The sequence below is a fragment of the Pagrus major genome, chromosome 5 (assembly GCF_040436345.1).
Source record: "Pagrus major chromosome 5, Pma_NU_1.0".
Classification (NCBI taxonomy): domain Eukaryota; kingdom Metazoa; phylum Chordata; class Actinopteri; order Spariformes; family Sparidae; genus Pagrus; species Pagrus major.
The window spans coordinates 15,053,174-15,073,028 of record NC_133219.1 but is presented as its reverse complement, the minus strand read 5'-3'; the positions used below and the strand labels follow the sequence as shown (position 1 = coordinate 15,073,028).

The following is a 19,855-nucleotide window of genomic DNA, read 5'->3' as shown; positions in this document are numbered from 1 at the left end:
AGGCATTTTTACTATATCTCCTATCTCTGCGACAATGGTTCTAGCAGAAATTCACTGAGCAGCAGTTTGATAGAAATCACAGAGAAGTAATGGTGGAGGTAGAAGTGGAGTGGGGTCTTATGGGAGCAGTTTTCTTCACACTACTGCTGGCCTATAGATTTATATGATTTGGCCCCACCGGCTCCCCTAACCATACGTCCCCAGATGTATGGTTAAGTGTTTATAATCTTAAAGATTGTTGCTTGGTGTCTCTAAAAGGGGAAAGGTATCTACAAACAACTGAACACTCATGAGAGTGTGTGCCTCAGTGTCATATCTGGAACAAAATGTCAATACAGTTTTATGCTTTTGAAAAGTATTGGTGTGACTAGTAGCTATATTAAACCTGTGAGGTTTTTCAGCAGTGTTGAGCAAAAATCAAGGGTTGGGGGTATCTGAGCTAGGTTTGGCTTGATTGTTGACAGAGCACAGCACAGGTAAATGTCAAGCAGCAGAATCAGGCTTCCTCGTCTGTTGCTCCCTCCCTCGCTCCATCCGTTCCTTCCACCACTGCTTTGGTATTGATTTAAGGCCAAATGTGGTCTCTGTAGATAGAGGGCTGGTCGACTGGCAGGTGAGGTTAGCTGTGATTTGAATAAAAGATAATCCTAGTTCAACAGCACCAGACAAGCCCTGGGGCAGATCAATCACACTCTGAGACACAATAGTCCAAACATGTTTCAGTAGCCAAATGTACATGACTACAGATGTCTACATAAAAGATGATGTTCCTGGAGGCATTTGTGATGGTCCAAAAACATTTCCATTTCCATACGAGGATCTCCTTTGTTCTACCTCTGCTAATCTTCTTGTTGTCTTGTGTGAGTCAACCCAGACAGTGGGACTGATTGTAATGCCAAAACCTTTAAAAGGAGAGTTACCTACAAAATCAAAAGTACATGTTCTTGTTCCTCTTACCTGTAGTGCTATGTATCCATCTATCAAGGACAAAAGGCTAGCTTACCAAGCTAAACTAAGCTAACAACATTACAACTGAGCAGAGGAGATCGCCATTAACGTTAACATCCCATGCTGTCATGAGCACAAACCTCCTGTCCCTGAGTAGACGCACTCTTCCTTCTGGGCGGTAATACAGTTGGCAGATGTAGTTCAGTAGAAAGAAAATATTTCCTACATCACTGTAAAATCTGTGGATTTTCTTGAGTAACTGGGTCATGATTTATGGAAAAACACATTGCTGTTTAGTTTTTTTTCTGTTGTTATTGAGGTTTTTTGGGCACTTTGAGGACCACAAGGTGAGTGCTATCTAGACAAAACTCTAGATGGATAAATAGCACTTGAGGTAAGAGAAAATATTATATATTTTGGATTTTAGGGTGAACTGTCCCTTTAATATGCATCCACCAACACATATTTAAATTGTAATAATCATGCATCTAAGGTTGAAATATAGGTATATACAGTTGTGTCATCAGCATAGCGATGGAAATGAATACTGAGAGAAATCACTATGTACCTTACTACAACTCATTTATTTCTACACTAGAGCCAAAGGTGAGTCCTCCCCAAACAGTACCGTCAAATCAGAAACAGAGAAGCAAAACTGAAAATGAAACCAAAAAACTGCACATGTAAGTGTAAGATGTGCTCCTCTCAAACAGTAGTGAACCCGAATCAGAATCAGTAGCAAGATAACAACACCACACCAATTGTGTTTAGTGTAGTTTAGGTTTACGGAAAGACCAACCAAAACTGTCCAGATCAAATCTGTAGTTTTAAGTTCTGACTCTTTTAGGTTTTTTGTTTATATTTGAGATTTAGGTTTAGTTCTGAATGAGTCCTCAAACCAGGTTTTGCTTCTAAATAATAGCTTAGTTGTTAAACGCTACATTTCATAAGTTTGTGTACTGATATTTAATATGCACACTTTTTTTTTGTTATTTGCATGGTGAATTTATTCTGCTACCTCCTTCCTCTTGTGTTTGGCAGCTCCAATGGCAGTAGCAAAGCTAGAGGATCAGGACCTTTTGTCCTAACCTTAACCCTTAAGAAGTGCTGGTCATGCTGGTTGTTTGGGTTGCGGTTTTATCGTCTAGTGGACAGATCCTCCTCCACCATCCTCCAGGTCTCTCGCCAGCTCCCGGGCCGGGCTGAGACTTTGAAGGCTAGCTGTTGAGATTCAGAAGACAGATGCCTCCTCTGGGGAGCTGACATCATTAGAGTGGAGAGCAGATCTCGGCTCCTCTTCAGCTTCAGCAAGGCAAAGAGAGAGTTAAAGAAAGATAGAGGGATGGAGGGAGGAAGAATGGAGGGCGGGTTTAAGCAATGCAAGGTCAAGATCGTGGCACAATTACCCTGGCAGCGCAGTGCCCTGGGAGGCCAAAGCCCCTGACTTCTCACCCTGCCAAGGTCGCCCGGGCTGCTTCTCCAGACAATTAGCCTCCCAATATCCTCCTGTCATTTCCACATTCACCACCCTCTCCCTTCCCCTGTTACTCCTCCTCCTGTTCTGCAAGGTACTTTATATGCTGTCTTTTCCATGCTGCAGACATTGTGTTGTCTACAGCTGCAACTGCACATGTGCGTGTTTGTGAGTATACTTTACTGCCATCAAGTGGTGTCCATGTACATGATGGAGACAGAAGTGACACATTGTGTTTTCTTGGGTGTTGGAACTGGCTGAGTGTCAGTCTGCATACTGTAACGTATGAGTGTGCACTGCTGTGGGGGGGAGGGACAGAGCGTTGTGAATATGGGTCATCGTTGGTTTTTGTTCATGGCACCATTTTATGGTAGCCAATGTGCTGTGTTAAATAAAAACTGGTGGAAGTTAACAGAACAGGTTGTCATAGATTTTGGTATCCAAAATGAAAGTGGATATCAAAATATCTTTCCATGTTGCGGTTGTTGTCGAAGAACACACAAATCAGCCGGACAACTGAAAGCTTCAACATAAATTATCCAGGGCCATACAAATGGATGCTAGACACAAAACAGATGTTATGTATAAAAACGGAGAAAATACCTTAAAGTTTTCCACTCCAGCAGTCGCCAAATATTCTCTTTGGAGCAATTTTCTCTTTCCAGTGAAAATAACAAAGGCCAAACAAACATTTGACAAATCCTTCTTTTCATCTAATTTTAGAGAGCCTATGCAATTACTTGATTAGAAATGTTTATTTACATCCCATTTATAGTTACTTAACCGATATTTTGATTATAATAGCACAATATCACTTTGCAGTATGACAGCTATTGGCGTCACTCAATCACAAAACAAGAATTGTCCAACTCATGTGAGATTAAGCCACCATTTAATTAAGTCATGTTAACTTCCGACACTTTAAAGTGGCACAGACTTTTTTTTTTTTATCCCCCGGACTGTTCCATGTGTTCCCAGTCATGAGGGGATACAGAAGGCAGCTTCATGTGAGGAGCCTTGCCAATTAGAATGCACAGTGAATCCGCCTGTAAGCTTATTAAATCACTATTATCCCTATTAACACAATGGACATGATCCTCTTCTACCAACCGCATCCTCATTTTATGTAGTGTACATCGCGACAAGCAGCGCCTGTCAGATCATCTAATGTTGTGAATATGCTCGCAGATTCGCACACATACACGCACACACTTGCAGATAGCGAGGCTCAAATCCTGGCTCGTGACAGCGTTTTGAGGGATCATATAGATGCAAATGCAGCCATGTAATTGCACAAGCAGTAGATCTGCGCTCTCTAGGCTGGGTGCTGTCATGTCAACGGCTGATTCCATCTGCTTTTCATCGTTTCTCCACCCCCCACCCCCCCACCCCCCCAAAAAGACCTGATTTCCATACCAACCCAAAGCTTAAAATCCTCTCATCCTTTCTTCCCAGCCTCCTCCTCCTCGTACTCGATCCACCAACCTATCTCTTCTGGTCCATGCAGGAGTGACAGAAATGACAGCAAAAAGACATGTCTGAAACCAAACACCCAAATGACAAGGAGGAGACCTCCTGCGTAGTTCCTCTTCTCCTCTTCCCTTCTCTCCTTCCATCTACTCTTCTCTTCTAAAGGTTCCAACTATCCTAGCCTGGGTTCTTCTACACTGACATCTACCTTTACTTTCAGTCTCTTCTGCTGGTCTATCTTTCTTTAATTCTCCTCCATTTTCCCCTCACCAAGTTCATACTGCCTTTCCTGACCTCCCATTATTCTCAGCAGCCTTCATATTTTTGCCTGTCAGGTGCGCGAGCTGCATGCTTTCTGCATCTGGGTTTATGGGGATTTAAAACATTCCTTATGCAGGCCTGCATCTGGAGATAGATAAAAGCCAGTGTGACGGCAGTGTGATGCGCTACCAATCTACCAATTTGCTGCAAGTCAAAAGAGCAATGATCCTTTGCTTGAAAAAAAGGACTCGGCTAGCGGGGATTGTGAGGAGGAGGAGGAGGAGGAGGAGGAGGAGGAGGAGGACTGTGCCAAGACCTTTTTTTCTGTGCTCATTACTATGATTAGGGTGATTGTTACATTCCACAACTGAGGACTTTAAGGGAATGCTACTTAATTTGCAATTTCACTTATGATATGACACTTTGATGCACACAGCATCTAGATCATGAAATTGGACACTATTAAAGGTTATGTTTTGGAGAGGTTAAATCTATTCTTGTAGATGTTCAGATAAAAAATATTGTCAGCAGCATGGTGGGAAAAGCAAAATTACAGATTTAGATTGACCAAAATCTTCAGAATGATGACGGTTGTTGAAAAAATATTCATCATTACATGAGTTTATTTTCTCTCTTGGGTTTATATAACTTCATTTTGTTAATACAAGTAAATGCTAAAAACATAATCATCATCAAAATGTAAATTCTTCCAAGTTTTCCTGTAGCCAGCAAGGATGTGTGTTTATAACTGGTTTGTTGTAGTAAGTATTAGCTGGTATGCAGTGAGTATACAAAATACTGTTTAGTATATTTTGGTTTTTATTCCAGACCGGATCATTTTGCCAGCAAATCCACGCTGCAAAATTATGATGTGTACAAGTTCAACTCTAGACAACAACACCCGTTTCAACAGACGTTTTTTTCCACAACCGAAATTTAGACTTTTTCTAGCAGGTGGAAATAATAACATTAATTATAGCTCTGCTCCATGAAGAGTCCCAGTGAGCCATTCTTGTAACCCAGTATGCTCAGTACCAGAGCCCAGGAACTGAAAGACATAAACAGAATACAGTCATTATTATTAATATCAATTGCACCTGTGTTTTTTCTGCCAAAACATACACAGCCGTGTACAAAGTATTTTGTCTGAGATGGATGAAGTGGTTGAACAAACTTTGTAGCTTGTAGAATATGATGTGGGAGTTTGTAGAGGAGAGTAGATATTTCACTTCAACACCTCTACCTTATCAAAGTCAAATTTCCACTATGTAAGCATGAAGAGAATTTAAGAGAATTTGTTAACATCCAATAGTTGTATACATACAGGATTACATGCTAGCATTTGTGCTAGTTAACATGCTGACAGCAGCGTCTCAACATACACACAACGGCCAGTCGGTGTTGGAACTGTAGCTAGATCTAGCTGTTACCATGTGAGCGTCAGTGTGCACGTTATGGTCTTTTTCATCTATTTGCAGCTGTTGTTTGCTGCTCTGTTTGAAGCATTACAACCTTACACTGTGTGGCTAGAAACAGCTTTGTTGGCATGTATAAAAGGGAAAAGGTGATTTTCAGCTGGGAAGTACATGCTTGCATGTTTACATCCATAAAGTGTACTGTTGAAACACTTTGCAGGTGTCTGGACAGTGTTGGAGTCAGATTGAGTGTGTGTTAAAAATGTAGAGATGTACAGTGTTAATGAGTAAAACTTATTTATACATACATAGATACGCATATTATAGTACATGCATAGGTATATGTAAGCATTTAGCATATACTGATATGTTCAAGTACTTTAGCACATACAGCATCCACATACATTGTTATATTCTGTACAGAGATAAATGCATATGCTACTGCACACACACTTCAACTCTTACCTCTCCCTCCCATCCTTCATCCAACACATAACACTTCCTCCGAAAATTCACTGGCAGTGTGTGCTGTGCAGGCATGAGATAACGTCCCAGAAGTTTTTCAAGGGCAGGACGGGTGCTCAGACATCAGAGGGAAGCCGCGTCGAGCCGAAGCTGATTCATTACATGTGTTGCATCTGCCTCCCATTAAAAAGCCCAGAGCACTCTGGCTGTCTCTCCCGGTCTCTTTTTCTCACTCTCTGACTGCAAACTACCTCCCGACTCCTTGCCTAGACCTCATCTCTTTAAAAAACTCCCTCTTTCTGTCTCTTTCTTACAAACTCTCCCTCTCCTCTCATGACACGCCTCAGCTCCTAACTAAGTCTCACAGATTAGCTCCAGCATACAGTGCAAAGTTTAATCAATACGAGTGTATGTGAATATTTTAGGATCAAAGCTCTCCATACATGAAAGACTCTTCCCATATGGAATATTTTTTAATTTGACCATTCTCTGCCGGAAAAGTCTAAATTTTAACACAGATTATGAGCAAGAGTTATTTTCTTGCAAGCATGGACAACAACATGGCATCAATAGACTGTGGAAGTGGTACATTTTCCCTGTATGGTTCCATATTGAATGACGAGTTGACTAAACACATTGTGTTCCCATTAATCTCTTGCATGATTGTTGTTGTTTATCAATTTTCTACAGTCTGCTTTGGTTGGTAATTTTTGTATGAGCTGTCTTGGCTATTGTTGCTCATGCTAACTAGCGCCCGATGGACATGTTGGCCTGGCCAATATTATGAGACAGTTTTCTCTCATCACAGATATATTGGTGTTGGCATATAGTTTGTCGGCTGCAAAGTGAAAAGAATTTTACTGAAGACATGACAAAGATCGTTTTTTGGAAATGTAAAATGTACTGTGCAGTACATATCTGGGTCACAGTTTGTTGATGACCAAATTAATGGGATCCTAATAAAAATGTGTTTAAACAAACACATGTCGTCCATAATTTGTTTAATTGGTTGTCAGACATTTATATAACTTGTATTTCAGTCTAGCTCTAACAAAACATCCATGGCATTTCATCTAAATAGGCGCTGCTTCTCTTGGTAGAGGTGTAAATTGCAACATTTCCTGTTTGCCATTCAATGTTTCAGACAATGGCAGGTTTAAAATGCCTCATTAGTCATTAGCTGGCACAGTTCCGTCATTTATTGGCCATATGGATCCCAGGAGTACAAGTAATGATAAGAGATAACAAGATAACAATTAATGGGGATGAAAATAAAAGTCACAAAAATTTGAAAGGCTTCTTTTTCCATTTTGTCCTGAGTGTGAAAAAAGAGGCATAAATTACTCCATACTGATTTTTTTTATCTATAATTTTGGGAAAAGGTTACATTCCTCATAATCTTGTGTTTCAGTTGCTGTTTCCCGTCAGTCTGTTACACATCAGTCGGTACTAAATCAATAGCTTGTTGATTAGGAAACACAGCACGATTTGACTCAAACATTCCATTAAAGAGACATTTTCTTGCTTGATTAAAGAACACAGTCTAAAGTTAGACCGATTGGAACTTTCAGACTGTTCTTCACCTACCTTTTTTTTTTTTAATCACTTGCTCATTTCCTTTACCCCACAATCTCATCTTCAGTGTTTTAATTATGTCGTGGTGAATGATAGCTAGTTGTAAGGTGTGTGAGTGTGTGTGTGTTTGGGGACTTGTTAAAAGGGGCCTTTTTGCAGCGCATACGTCAGCCACAGCTGATAATTATTTCAGATTACATTAGAGGAAATTAAACATTTCTTAAAGTATGTGTGAGGGTGACAAAGTTATCAAGTGCAGTCGCAGGAGAGAGTGTGAATGTTGCACCTCCAAAAATGTAATTTTTTCGACTGCTAATAAGATCATTTTCAAGTGTTAAAAAATAATTAATAGTGTTACAGCAGTTGAGCTTAGATGGAGTCTTAATACATGGATCAGTGTTACACAGTGGTCAATGATGAAAGTAACTGAGGGTGAATGTGTGAAATATTAAAGCCAATGTGATATGGAAGAAAGACTTTCCTTATCATTTATACAAATATGATGTTTTCCAAATTGGGATTGGGCAGACAGTAGTGTTAAAAAAACTGACTACATCTTATAGATATATACAGAACAATTATTCCGCATTGACTCTAAAACTTGTAATGGCAGTATTTTTGTGGTAAATGACCTACATCTGGATTTGCTTATTGTGTACAGGGAGCATTTTCTCTGATATTCAGCCAACTCGCGAGTTCAAGTTGTGAAAATCCGTGTGTAGTCAGACATTCTGTCATTTCGAAATCTGTCTGGACCGCTGATCTGTCTCACCAACAGACTCTTATCAGCTGATAAGAGTGTTTACCTGCTGTTATCTCTGTCCATTTAAGGGTTATGGAGTTGAGAGTCATAACTGATAAATCCTTTACACATGAAACTGTTGCAGAATCTGTGATTGATGCAGGATGCCTGCAGTTATTATGGTCGCAGTGTTGAGCAGTGCATAACACTGCATGTAAGAGGCAAATTTTATCTCACACTTTCAGATATCTAAAAGATACAATCAATAATTTGTTTAAAATGTTGCTACCGTCATGGAAAAAAAAGTATAGTTGAGTGTTAATGCTTTAGTCAGCTTGTGCTTTGTTTGTTGTTGAAAGACTCCAAGTAATTTATTTGGTAGAAGTATTTTTACAGTGACCCATCTTTGTAATTACTTACCAAACTTATTAAATATGAGCTACAGTACATTACCACTATCAAAATTGGCAGGGTCACCACATATCAGCCATTCATTTGGCCCTTCACTTACAGTATTAAATTATTTTTATTCTGCAGAAGCATTTATCATCAGTGTTCATCAGTGGCACTTATGATATGGAATGCCAATGAGGTCATGAAGTTGTGTGTAAACAATATTAATTATGAAAGAACACTTTTTTTTTGCCTATGCAAAAGCTACAGTGCATAATCAAACAAACTGAAATAAGTATTTATACTATACATATATAATAATCACATTTTTCTTTTTTTAAGGTTACCACTTATTTTCTACAGCAGCTACTCAGGGATTTAGAATATATATGTACATTTTGTCTTTTCTTTCATTGCCTCCCCATTAACTTGAACATACTCTTGGTGATTGAAAGGTCTGTCGAGATGATTACGGCATTGAGAGATACAGCAGCGCACACTTGAAATTGAATGAATATATATCATTCTCTCTCTTACTCTCCAAAAGGTTTTGTTGACCACTAAGTGCAAATGTGGCATTTCCAGCGGCCTGCACCATGACCTGAAGTTGTTTTACTGCGACTTTGAATGTGCCCTCTCTTTTGAAAGCCAAAGTGAACTTTGACTTGCAAATAATCCTTTCGAGTTAGAAAAAATTAAAGTACAACCTCCAAAGTGAACACCATTTGAATTTTCCTTGTTAGCATGCATTAATCTTTTGCAAAATGCACTCGCTGCTTTCAACACTAATAGTGTACACAGAAATCAAAGCTGTGCGTTTTCTCGCAGAGCAACAAGAGAGAAGTGAGATCTGCATAATGTTGGCTCCAAGAATGAAGAGCAAAACGCAGATCCACAGCATCGCTCCCTTGCTTTCCTTCCAATAACATCATTAGCATTTTTACATCAGCGGCCTAATTGTTGTTGGTAGCACTGAGAAATGCTTGCCTTGGAGTGGGAGTTGGGAGGGAGAGGAGGGGGCGGGGGTGTTTCTGCTGTAAGGCCTTGTGCTTATCAGTGCAGGGCAGATACTATTCCTATGGTCCTGGCTGACAGGTGAGGTGTGTGTGTGTGTCTGTTGGTCGTGGTTGTCAGTGAACCCCCGGGACAGGTGCTGAGGGATGAGTTCGTATTTGGGAGCAGGTGCACCTCCCCTGCCCCCCTTCCTCCTCTTTCGCCTTGTTCCCTCACTCCCCCAGGAGGCATATGGTGAGAGTGATTGGAGAGACCTGGGGCCCCGCAGGGAGTGCTCCTCTCCCCAGTTCATCTGTTCCAGACGGGGCCCTGCGGGACACTGGGGCTCTCCTGAGGTCCCTGTTGGCTGGGAATCAGGCCGAGTAAGCGGCTTCACTTTCAGGTTGACTGCTTTGTTACAGTGTTGGGCGGTCGCGGTGGCCACCCCAGTTAGCTTTACACAGGGCAATTTTGTGCGCAGGATACATGCCGAATGGTTAATAGGTCACGCCCTCTAATTTGTTTGCTCCATACCTCATTTGTACGCAAGTGTTGCTTTTAATCTGCCGACTCGTTCCGTGTCCTGGTGTCATGGCTTGGAATAGAAATGTCGCCTTGCTGCGATTTCACAGGCTCGTATTGGTGAACAAGCTTACAAATGTGATGTAGTCCTGAGTGCACTAGGAGGGAGAGTTATGGGGGCATTTTAGGCCTTGTATAATATGTGTACCTCTTTTATGTGGTCATTTATTATAAGGCGAGCTCTATGAATAATGTATGATTAAAAGGCGTAATGGATACACTGGGACTCGTCAAAATAAAAGCAAAAATCCATTTGCTCTCCCTGTAGTAAATCCACTAGCTTGTCCTTGGGCTAATTTCCAACTTGGGACTTGGTGGGGGAGTGAGTGCATGTCTTGATAGCGTTTTCAAGGGAGGGAGGTGTTGGTTATGTGGTAAAGTGAGAGAGAGAAGGAGGAGGAGAAAAGTGAAATGAGACATGGGTGAGGAACAAAGCCAGGAACACCTCTTTCTCCTGATGCCTCCCTCCTTCATCTCACTCTATCCCTGACTCTCTCTTTCTCTCCTCCTTCCCTCTCTCCCGTATCTGTCTCTCACCATCTTAGAGCTCCTTCCCCCTGCCTCCGAGCAGCTGCCACTTCTGAGCCTGAAGAAAATGAAGGCAGATGAATCAATTTGGCCTGTGGCCCTAAAGTGCACTTGTCTGCACCCCAGCCTGGGCGGGGGGGATAATGAGCCGATAGATTGAGCCGGTGCCGGAGCCCGCCACTGAGCACCGAGATGCCTTCGCCCGCTGCACCACCGGGCCCCCTCTCACATACACACACACATACATACACACACTGCCGATGCCTCCCTGAGCAGCGGTAGCAGCCTGTCGCTGGGTTAATGGGGGTGAGGGTCCTTTGCGCAGGACACTTTTCAGAGCAAATTAGAGGAAGGATCTGTATCCGTCCTCTTCAGCCCTCCCCACTCTGTATTGTCCCTCATCTCTTCCCAGCTCTGTGCATGGGAAGCCCAGAGAGCAGATTGGAGCGTGGTAGTGCGGCGCAGCATCAAGGCAGCTAGAAAGGGGCGGGCAGGGGGGCAAGGTCCAAGATCCTAGGGTAATGAGGATTGACACTGGGACAAGGCTGAGGCACAGCCTCCCTGAGCGCTGTTGACAGGTGACGGCAGGCTAGGGAGAGACGAGGCAGAGTGAAAGGAGCTGGAGCAAGGAGAGGAAAAGCGAGGTCAGGACTAACAGCTCCTCTTATTCAAGGAGGAAAAAGGTGGGAGACCGCGCAGCCATCCGATGCCCCCTTAAAACCCCCTGCAAGGTGAGGGAGGCAGGATCAAAGGAGCAGGATAACAAAGCATCGCCCGCCAGCCTCCAGCCAGCTCCCTGCTGACTGAATACAGATTGATTGACACTGCAAGGAGAGTGAAGAAGAGTGAAAGGAAAGGAAAGTTAGCCAAGCCGAGCGTGAACTGATGTGAACCACTACTGTCTCCATCGATGCCTTCACTAGACCTTTCTAAGCAGGGGGGGCTTTGTGACTTCACCCAGGGTTAGAGATGTATAAATGAGCAGACCCAAGTCGGCACTACTCAACTTGGGGGGAAATTAAGATGCTGGAGGGCCCTTTGAAGATAATTAAAGAGCACAGAGCGGCAGCCTCCAGAGAGGAACTGCAGACATGTTCAATACCGAGACTAATGGAGCTAATTTCCAGTACATTATTCATGTAAAACACAGGCCCTTACTTAGCCATGTTTTTTCTACGTCTCTTCTATCTATCGTCTTAAGTCAAACTGTCCCCCTGCACACAGCAAGATTAAACACATTCACTTGCAACCTGATTAACCTTGTCCCAGTGCTGCATGGGTCAAACCTTCAGTGTAAGCAAACTCAGTCCACACCAAAAAATTACTATAACTCCTTTAACAGCCAGGTGGCCAAGAACTGTTCCCTCAGGGCTGCCCACAATGCATTGCAAAGGCATTACCTCGAGCATAGTGGAAAAGCATTATGACCTTGAACTGTGTCACCGTCTCAGCAGAGACCATTAGCCCCACCCTCAAGCTCTCTAACTTGTCCTTTAACATTAATGAGTACACAAAAAAGAAAAAAACAACACATGAAAGCTGTACAGTTGGGAGCTTAGGGCCAATTAAACACCTCCCCAGACAGGAAATTAGTCCCTGCCTTAATCACAGGCAGTCAGGGTTGCCAATCTTTTGTCAGAGTTGGTGAAATCCTGCCTAGATCAATTGCTCTCCTGTCCCGTTGAACAGCAGCTCGGGGAACGGTCTTTCACGCTGCATCATTAACCTAGGCGGCTAATTAGACGCTGTGCTCTGATCAATAGCCAAGTTGATTGCTGACTGGGTAATGTAGCCGCTGGCCCCAGAGGAGACGGAAACACTTTGGGCGCCTTCAGGAATTTGTCAGCATCACTGATGCTGGGTAAACAAAGTAATCAACTGCTGCACTTGACGGCGACGTGACGCGGACTGTACCTTGACGCTCTGTCTCTGCCTCTGCCTCCATGCCTGCCTTCCTGCCTGCCAAGGAGGATTGCTCTCTTTGTGCTCTCCTTGAGAGAAGGAAATCAAAAAGGCCACCATCTATTTTGAGATTCAAGGAGTGATTAGGCTGACAGCTAGTCGAGAGAGAGCGAGGGAGGCAGAGGGAGAGGCGGGTGGAGGTGGAAGTCAAACCTGATTAGGCCCACCTGCAGGTTTCTCTTCCTTCCATCTCTACACTCTGATTGCTTTTGCTTGGCGGCAGCTCCCTCCTTTTCTCTGCCACACAGTCACTCCACCCCACCCCCGTCCTGTCACTGTTGACCTCAGCTCACTGCTAATGCCCCTTGGCCAATCAGCATGCTTGCCCTGGCGGCGGCAGGGTAATTAAAAGGGAATTGTGTCTACTTGGCATGTGAGCTGGTGGGCACAAGGGTAGATAAACACTCTCTCTCCCGCCTTGCCTCCCTCCCTCTCTCCTAGCCAGGTGGCACCGTACAGGACCTGTCAGATTAGCTGATGACCCTTTTAATTCTAGCCCAGCCGGGGGCCATAATTGATATTTACCGGGAAAGGTTAATTGTAGCAGTGATCTGCTTAAATTACAGTGGAGATCAGGAGAAGGGGGCCAGCCAGCGCTTGTGCCACCGGGGGAACTGCTACACGCAAACTGCTAGTCAAATGGATTACACCCCGCGGCCATCGCCACTGTAGTCCAATGTGGGGAAGCAGCACGGGACATCTTGATTGGCTGGTGCTCCACCGGCACACAGTCTTTCTTGCTGAGCTCGCCAACCTCCCATCTGGCTGGGAGTTTGAATGCATGCCAACTGCAGGTCTTGATGGCCTGCAATAAAATAAGCCATCCATGTTTGCATTAGGGTTACCATGATGTGTGAGGTGGGTGGCTGAATGCAGATTGGCTGGGATTTGTACCTGTTGTTTTGTGACAGTATTTGATTATTTTGGTAATACGAACTTTTCCATGATCAGAAAACAATGGAAATAAAATCTAATAATTTTATTTTCTGAAATGTTGTGATGGTAAAGGTGGACCTGTCAGTTCATTTTACATTTTTGTTCCTTTTTTACTGACCTCAGGAGCATACCTGCCAACATTAGTTTATAAAAAAGAGAGAATTTTCACCCTGCCATATAACCCTACACCAGAGATCAGTAGAATAAATACAGGGATCTGAGAGTAAAATAACTTAACATTAGTCTTAAATTCCTAGCTTACAGTAAAGTTGTACTGTAGACCCTACAAAATGAACAAGGAGGAGGATAAACTCATTCAGTACTACAGTTTGCAGGATGGAGGCAAATGATACGGGGGAAAAAGTCGAAAAAGTGGAAAGTCTCGCACCAAGTTGAGTTTAATTTGGAAGCATATGTCTTCATCTTGGGACCCGTTTCATCCATTTTCTGCGCCAAACTGAGCGGAGTAGATGGCTTGAGTGAGCACAGGGACAAGTGACCCACATCAGGCAGTGCCGTTTTGAGCATGCTCACCTCTGCCTCTGGGTTGGGTTTCCATGTACCACAACACATAATCCCACAAGAAACTGAGACTCCCCTATTTGATTTGTATCACTATGAAATCAGGAGATTAATGGGAGAAATTACCAATCGGGAGAACAGCAGGAGAAAGGGTTGAAAATAGCGAGACTCCAGCAAAAATCAGAAGAGTTGGCAGCTGTGCTCATGAGCTGTTTTTGGCCTTGCAAAGTTTGCAAACGAATGTACCTGAGCTGTCATGGAGTGGAGTGGATGGCAAAAGACAATATTCACCAGTGAATCCTAACTTCGTACTGATTCTACCTGTTCAGCAACATTATATTTTTTATATTGTATGTAGGCCAAGGCTAAGGTAAGAATATAATACAAATTTGTAGCTATTGTAGCCCACCTGAGGCTTGAGTGTATATGCTGGAACCAGGAAGAGAATTGGACGATGATTGGTGGACTTATTATAGAGTAATACAATTGATCACATTTTGATTGATGTATTCTTGAAATCAGTCACATTCAACTGAATTTGCAGCAGTGTCCTGAATCTGAATGACTACGTTGCACACAGACACAGATGGCTTTACTACATTGTTGCTGCGGCACTCCTGTTGCTGGCTGGTATGGTTGAGGTTTGGGGTTGCAGGTGTTTTTGCTACAGCCAGTTCTGCTTTGCATTTAGCCAAAGCACAAACTGACTCCGAGCTGTGAGTCACCGCACCGACTTTGCCTTTCCCTCAGGTTGAGAATAGAAAGACCAAGGCCCATTAAAAGTCAGTTGAAGCCATTGTTAGTTATGCCGTATTGTTATGCATAGCTGCCTAACTGGTGATGTTGGTATTAGATCCCAGTGAGTGACAGCAAATAAGATGCCATCTGTAAACTTTAACTTGTGTCCCCTGGTTCAAACATTGTTGTCCTACTGTTGTTTTACAAGAAAATGTGTTGTAGTCTGTGATCTTTTGATGTAAAATGGATAGTACTGGTGCTCAGTGGCTGCATCAGGTCTGATGCCCTTGTATTTAGCCAGTAAACTCAATTTGTTAATGTGCCAGAAGGTTTCAAAGACCAAAGTACGATCCAGAAGGCACCACCTCAACATCTGCTGTTATTCTAACAAGAATCCAAGAGAATTACTTACTTTTAAAAAGCTGTGTTGGTGGATGGAATAAGATTGAATCATTCAATTATTATAATTGTTGTGAACCCGTAGACTTCTGTTCGTTTCAGTCTGGCATGAAATAAACGTAGGTAATGCACCACAACAAACCTACTGATTGGGGTTACTCAGGTGGCCACAGTTTGACTCCTGAGCGGAGGACTTTAGTTGCATATTGTGCCTTTCTCTTTCTCCTAGGGGGTATCACAAACTTATCAACTAGTTGACCCTGAAAACAACTAGACAACACTGTGAACTGTTGTAGATGACAACTTACGTAATTAGTCGATGACTACTAAAATGCAGTAGTTGTGAATGCCCTACTCTCACCCAACATTTCTCTGTACTGACTAAATGAAGGCAAAATGCCAATAAACTTATGTTAGAAATAATTTGCCTGCTAATTTAGTGCATTGATTTGCTTGGGGTAAACTACAACCCAACAACAAGTCTACAGTAAATAGGAATTTCTTAGTATGTTACATTACATAATGAAGGTAAGATGTGTTTGGTAACTTCTGAGTAGATTTATGCAGAAGCACCTGAATAGATCTCGTGAGGAGAATTTTTAATCATCCCTTCCTTTCAATCACATTACCATGCAAGGATAACTTCCCTGTGAGAAAATGTAGCAGTGACAAAAAGTATTAGTAAATGTTATGTTTGCTGCTATTATGAAACATATTCACACACAAAAATACACAAATTCAGAATCAGACTATGCTTTGGAAAAGGTTCATTTTGATGTTAAGTACATGTCATTTGTTTTAAACTGGCAAAAGAACTCTGGCATGTTCCTTTATTTATATATATATATATATATATATATATATATATATATATATATATATATATATATATATATATATATATATAACAATTTTGATCTTTCTCCTTGCCATTTTCTTACACTAATACTCACTCTGCAGTGATTTACAGTTGTGTCTGAGGAGCTTCTAGGATTATACTTTATGCCTCTCAGGGTAAAGGGTTTGGTTGTGAACATAATGGTTTGTTTCATGAGCTAAATACAGTGCATGATTTGACAATGTCCTATTTTCTTCTTCCCCCGCAGATCAAACCTTTGGCGCTGCGTCCGGTCAAAGTCAGCGAGGACGAGACGGTGCAGGAGCTCAGTCGACCACACAGGAGCAACTCCAAGGAGCAGCTCAGCGAGGTGAGTCCTTGGATGAGACCTTTCCCCTTTTCACAGACCTCCTACAGAGAGCCCGGCTATCGACTTTCACAGGCCAAGGCAGGGGACCCCTGAGGTGGGATATAGAGCAGGCGGACGACAGCAGCATTGAGGCTGAGATCAGAGTGCAGCTGATGCAGTAGCTCCTGCTGTTTTCAGCTATCACCTCATAAATCCCCGGTGTGCTGGGTAAAAGACTGGTTGGCTGGCAGCACACACAGGAAATGATTAGGCTGGTAACACAGCATCACCTAGTTGGCCTGGCATTATTTAAAGCATGGCGCGGTTAAATGTAGACATGACCTAACGCAGTTCTGCCAGGTGCGGTCTGACCTCACCGACCCCAGAATGGAACGAGTTAAAGAAACTGTTCCAATTATCGCTGCGCCGGCCTCCATATGCCAGCCCATTTAGAAGATGAGTAGGTGGCAAAGGAAAATGGAGGCCAGGCATTGGTTCAGCATAAGGGATGAAATAATGCAATTTAGATACAGGGGAAGTAATGAGAATTTATGCAAAATCCCAAGCGGCTCATTTTAAATGAATGTAGAAATATGCTTCCTAACTAATGCCTGTCAAGCAGACCTCCCAAACCTAACTAAATTCAATCAGACTGCTCATTTAGCTGACGAAAGCAGGAGTAGAGAGAGAAAGAAGAGGAAGGAAAATGTGCAGCTTCCTTTTTCCAGCAGGGGTAAAATGATGGAAAGAAAAAAGATTTTAATGAACTTATTAAATACATTGTTTTAAGCTATTCAGCATTCCAATTCAGAATCCAGCCTGATGAAGAAAAAAGAAAAAAAAATCACCGGCCTAATTTTTCCCATCTTCATCCTCTTTTCTCTAAGCCTCGCTGCTCTGTTTCTCTTGTGCACTGCCCCCCCACCCCCTCTTCCCCTCGCACTATTTCTCTTGAATTTGTGTAAAAGGCTGTCTTTTAATGAAAAAGTCAGGAGGAAGAGGCGGGCTTGTCAGATAAAAGACCGAAGCCGCTTGACAGCTCTGACAGGGATATACGACAAGCACCAAGAAGTAGAGGGGGCCCCATGGATGAGGTGGGGGTGGTAGAGTGAGGGTGGAAGTGGTGGTGGTTGCGGGGATGGCGGTGGTGGAGGTTGGTGTGAGGGGAGGGGGGTGGGTTGCACTGTTGAAAATTGCACGCTGTAATCGTCGACGGTGTTAGATGTGGCATGTCTCTCTAATCTGCTGCCAAATAAATGGTGCACAGACGCTGATCGTTGTAGCCACGGCATCCATATCTCTCCATCTCTCTCCCTCCGCCTGTCTTTACCTTTCTCTTTCTGTCTCTCCCTCTCTGTGTCTGTCCGTCTCTCTGCTGCCTCTCGCTGTTGTATTCCACTCAGTAAAGGCCTGGACATGATACACACACACAATGAGATTCCTCACCAACACCGTGTCACAGCCTCCCCTATAATTCTTCTTTTTTTTTCAGCTCCATGAAATCTCCGCCACCGCACTGAGAGCACTGCTAATTTTCGTAAAACACGCTCCACCACATCAAAGTGGCTCCCCAGCTTTAAGAGCTCTTAACTAATGATGCCGCGTCTGCAACGAGTAAAATGGATTTCTCTTGTCTTACCGCCAAAGGAAATAGAGACAAATGCGACATGTGGACGCGCCCGCCTGTAAAAACAGTCATGCATCAATTTGGAAGCAGGGGGTAAAAAAAAAAAAATTGCAGGGGATGCTGTTTGTTCATTGCCATGGTTGGGTCTTTATCTGTTTATTTTGACTAGGTAATTGTGCCTGCAGTGCAGCGGGGCCCCGGCACTAAGCCACACAGGGATTAGGGAGAGATGAGGTGGTGGAGGGGGTGGGTTCCACCGCATCTGTGTCCTGCGGAGGAGAGGGCGGCAGTCGTGGTGCTGTCAGGGTCTCTAACACCCTCCTGTATCCACCCACACCCACCCACATGCACCCAAAACCCACCCAGCCACCTGATCTCCGTGCCACAGAGGGAATACACGTTCGCATCCCTTCTCTCATCATGCTCCAACGAGCTCTGATTGGCCCGCCCCTTGGCCTCCCTGCGACGACAAAAACCAATAGTCTGGGTTGGGAAGAGATGGACAGGACCCTCCCCTCTTGTCGCCATGTTTTTCTTTTTTCTTTCTTTTTTTTTTTTTGTAAGTAGAGTGGAGGAGGGGGCATGGAAATGGGGAGAGGATTAGGGGGCGGATTTAGCAACATTTCTCTTCTCCGGGGCTGTTTAGTTAACCCTTAAATGCCGCCAGCATCCGCCCCATCCCTCTCGCCACCAACCACCATAACCACCACGCACACACACACACACACAATCACACACACTCATCCTCCTCCCTCCCCCACACTCCCTCTCTGGGGCGGGTTCTTAAATCCTTTTGAAGTCCTAAGCGCTGCAGAAATCCATTGAGAGCCATGTATAATGGCTTTTAAGAGAGAGTGTTTAGCTGGATGCCGACCCTATGGCTTATGAACCGCTGGCGTTTTAATGGATCCCCCCGTTCCCTCCCCTCTTTTCCTCCCTTCACCGGCACTAAATCCAATGGATTGTCCCTCATTATCATTTAAATAAGCCTCTCTTTCTGCTCAGAATGCTCCAAGTTGAATGAACTCTACATAGTAAAGCTAATTCCAAATGGCCTTGGCCTCCCACCACCTATGCACATATGCTCTCACACACACAAACACATGCATACGCACACGTATTTAAGTGCACTCACAACATGCACACACACAGACAACAGGCTGCATTCTTACCGCAACACACTTTTGGCCCTTTTGTATCCACAGCTTTTGCCTTCTTTGCAGCTCTTCCTCCCCTCTCTCCTGGCCTCCTCTCTGGTCGTGATAATGAAGGGAGCAGAGAGGTTGAGCAGAGCGGGAATAGCCTTTTGATTCCCGCAGTGCCTGCTTTCCGGTTCGCGGCGGGACTCCACCCTAATCGTCACCACAGGAGCCGTCCTGCGAATCAGAGGGGCACGCAGGCGTTGATGAGGGCTGAGGCCTAGAGCAGGTGTGGGAGAATATATGAGGGGTTTTGGGAGGGTGCAAAACAAGGGAGGCAGTGGTGGTGATGGTGTGGGGGGAGGTCGTTTGGATTGAAGGTGGACCTATGGATGAAATTGGTCTAGCAGAAAAGTCCCCTCCAGAGACCAGGGGGGGAGAAATTGCCAATCTAGACAGAGGAATAAAAGAAGTGAAAAGTGGAAGTGGAGGGAGGGAT

At 43.7% G+C, this 19,855-nt stretch overlaps 1 protein-coding gene across 9 annotated transcripts in view; it reads left to right on the top strand.

The window, feature by feature from the left end:
• Positions 1–19,855, top strand: part of fbrsl1 (fibrosin-like 1) — a 286,306-nt gene that overhangs the window by 112,686 nt on the left and 153,765 nt on the right. For all 9 annotated transcript variants that reach the window (XM_073465902.1, XM_073465901.1, XM_073465900.1 and 6 more), the window contains exon 3: positions 16,510–16,611. In XM_073465902.1, coding sequence (XP_073322003.1) covers positions 16,510–16,611 — 102 coding nt within the window. The remainder of the gene's footprint in view (positions 1–16,509; positions 16,612–19,855) is intronic.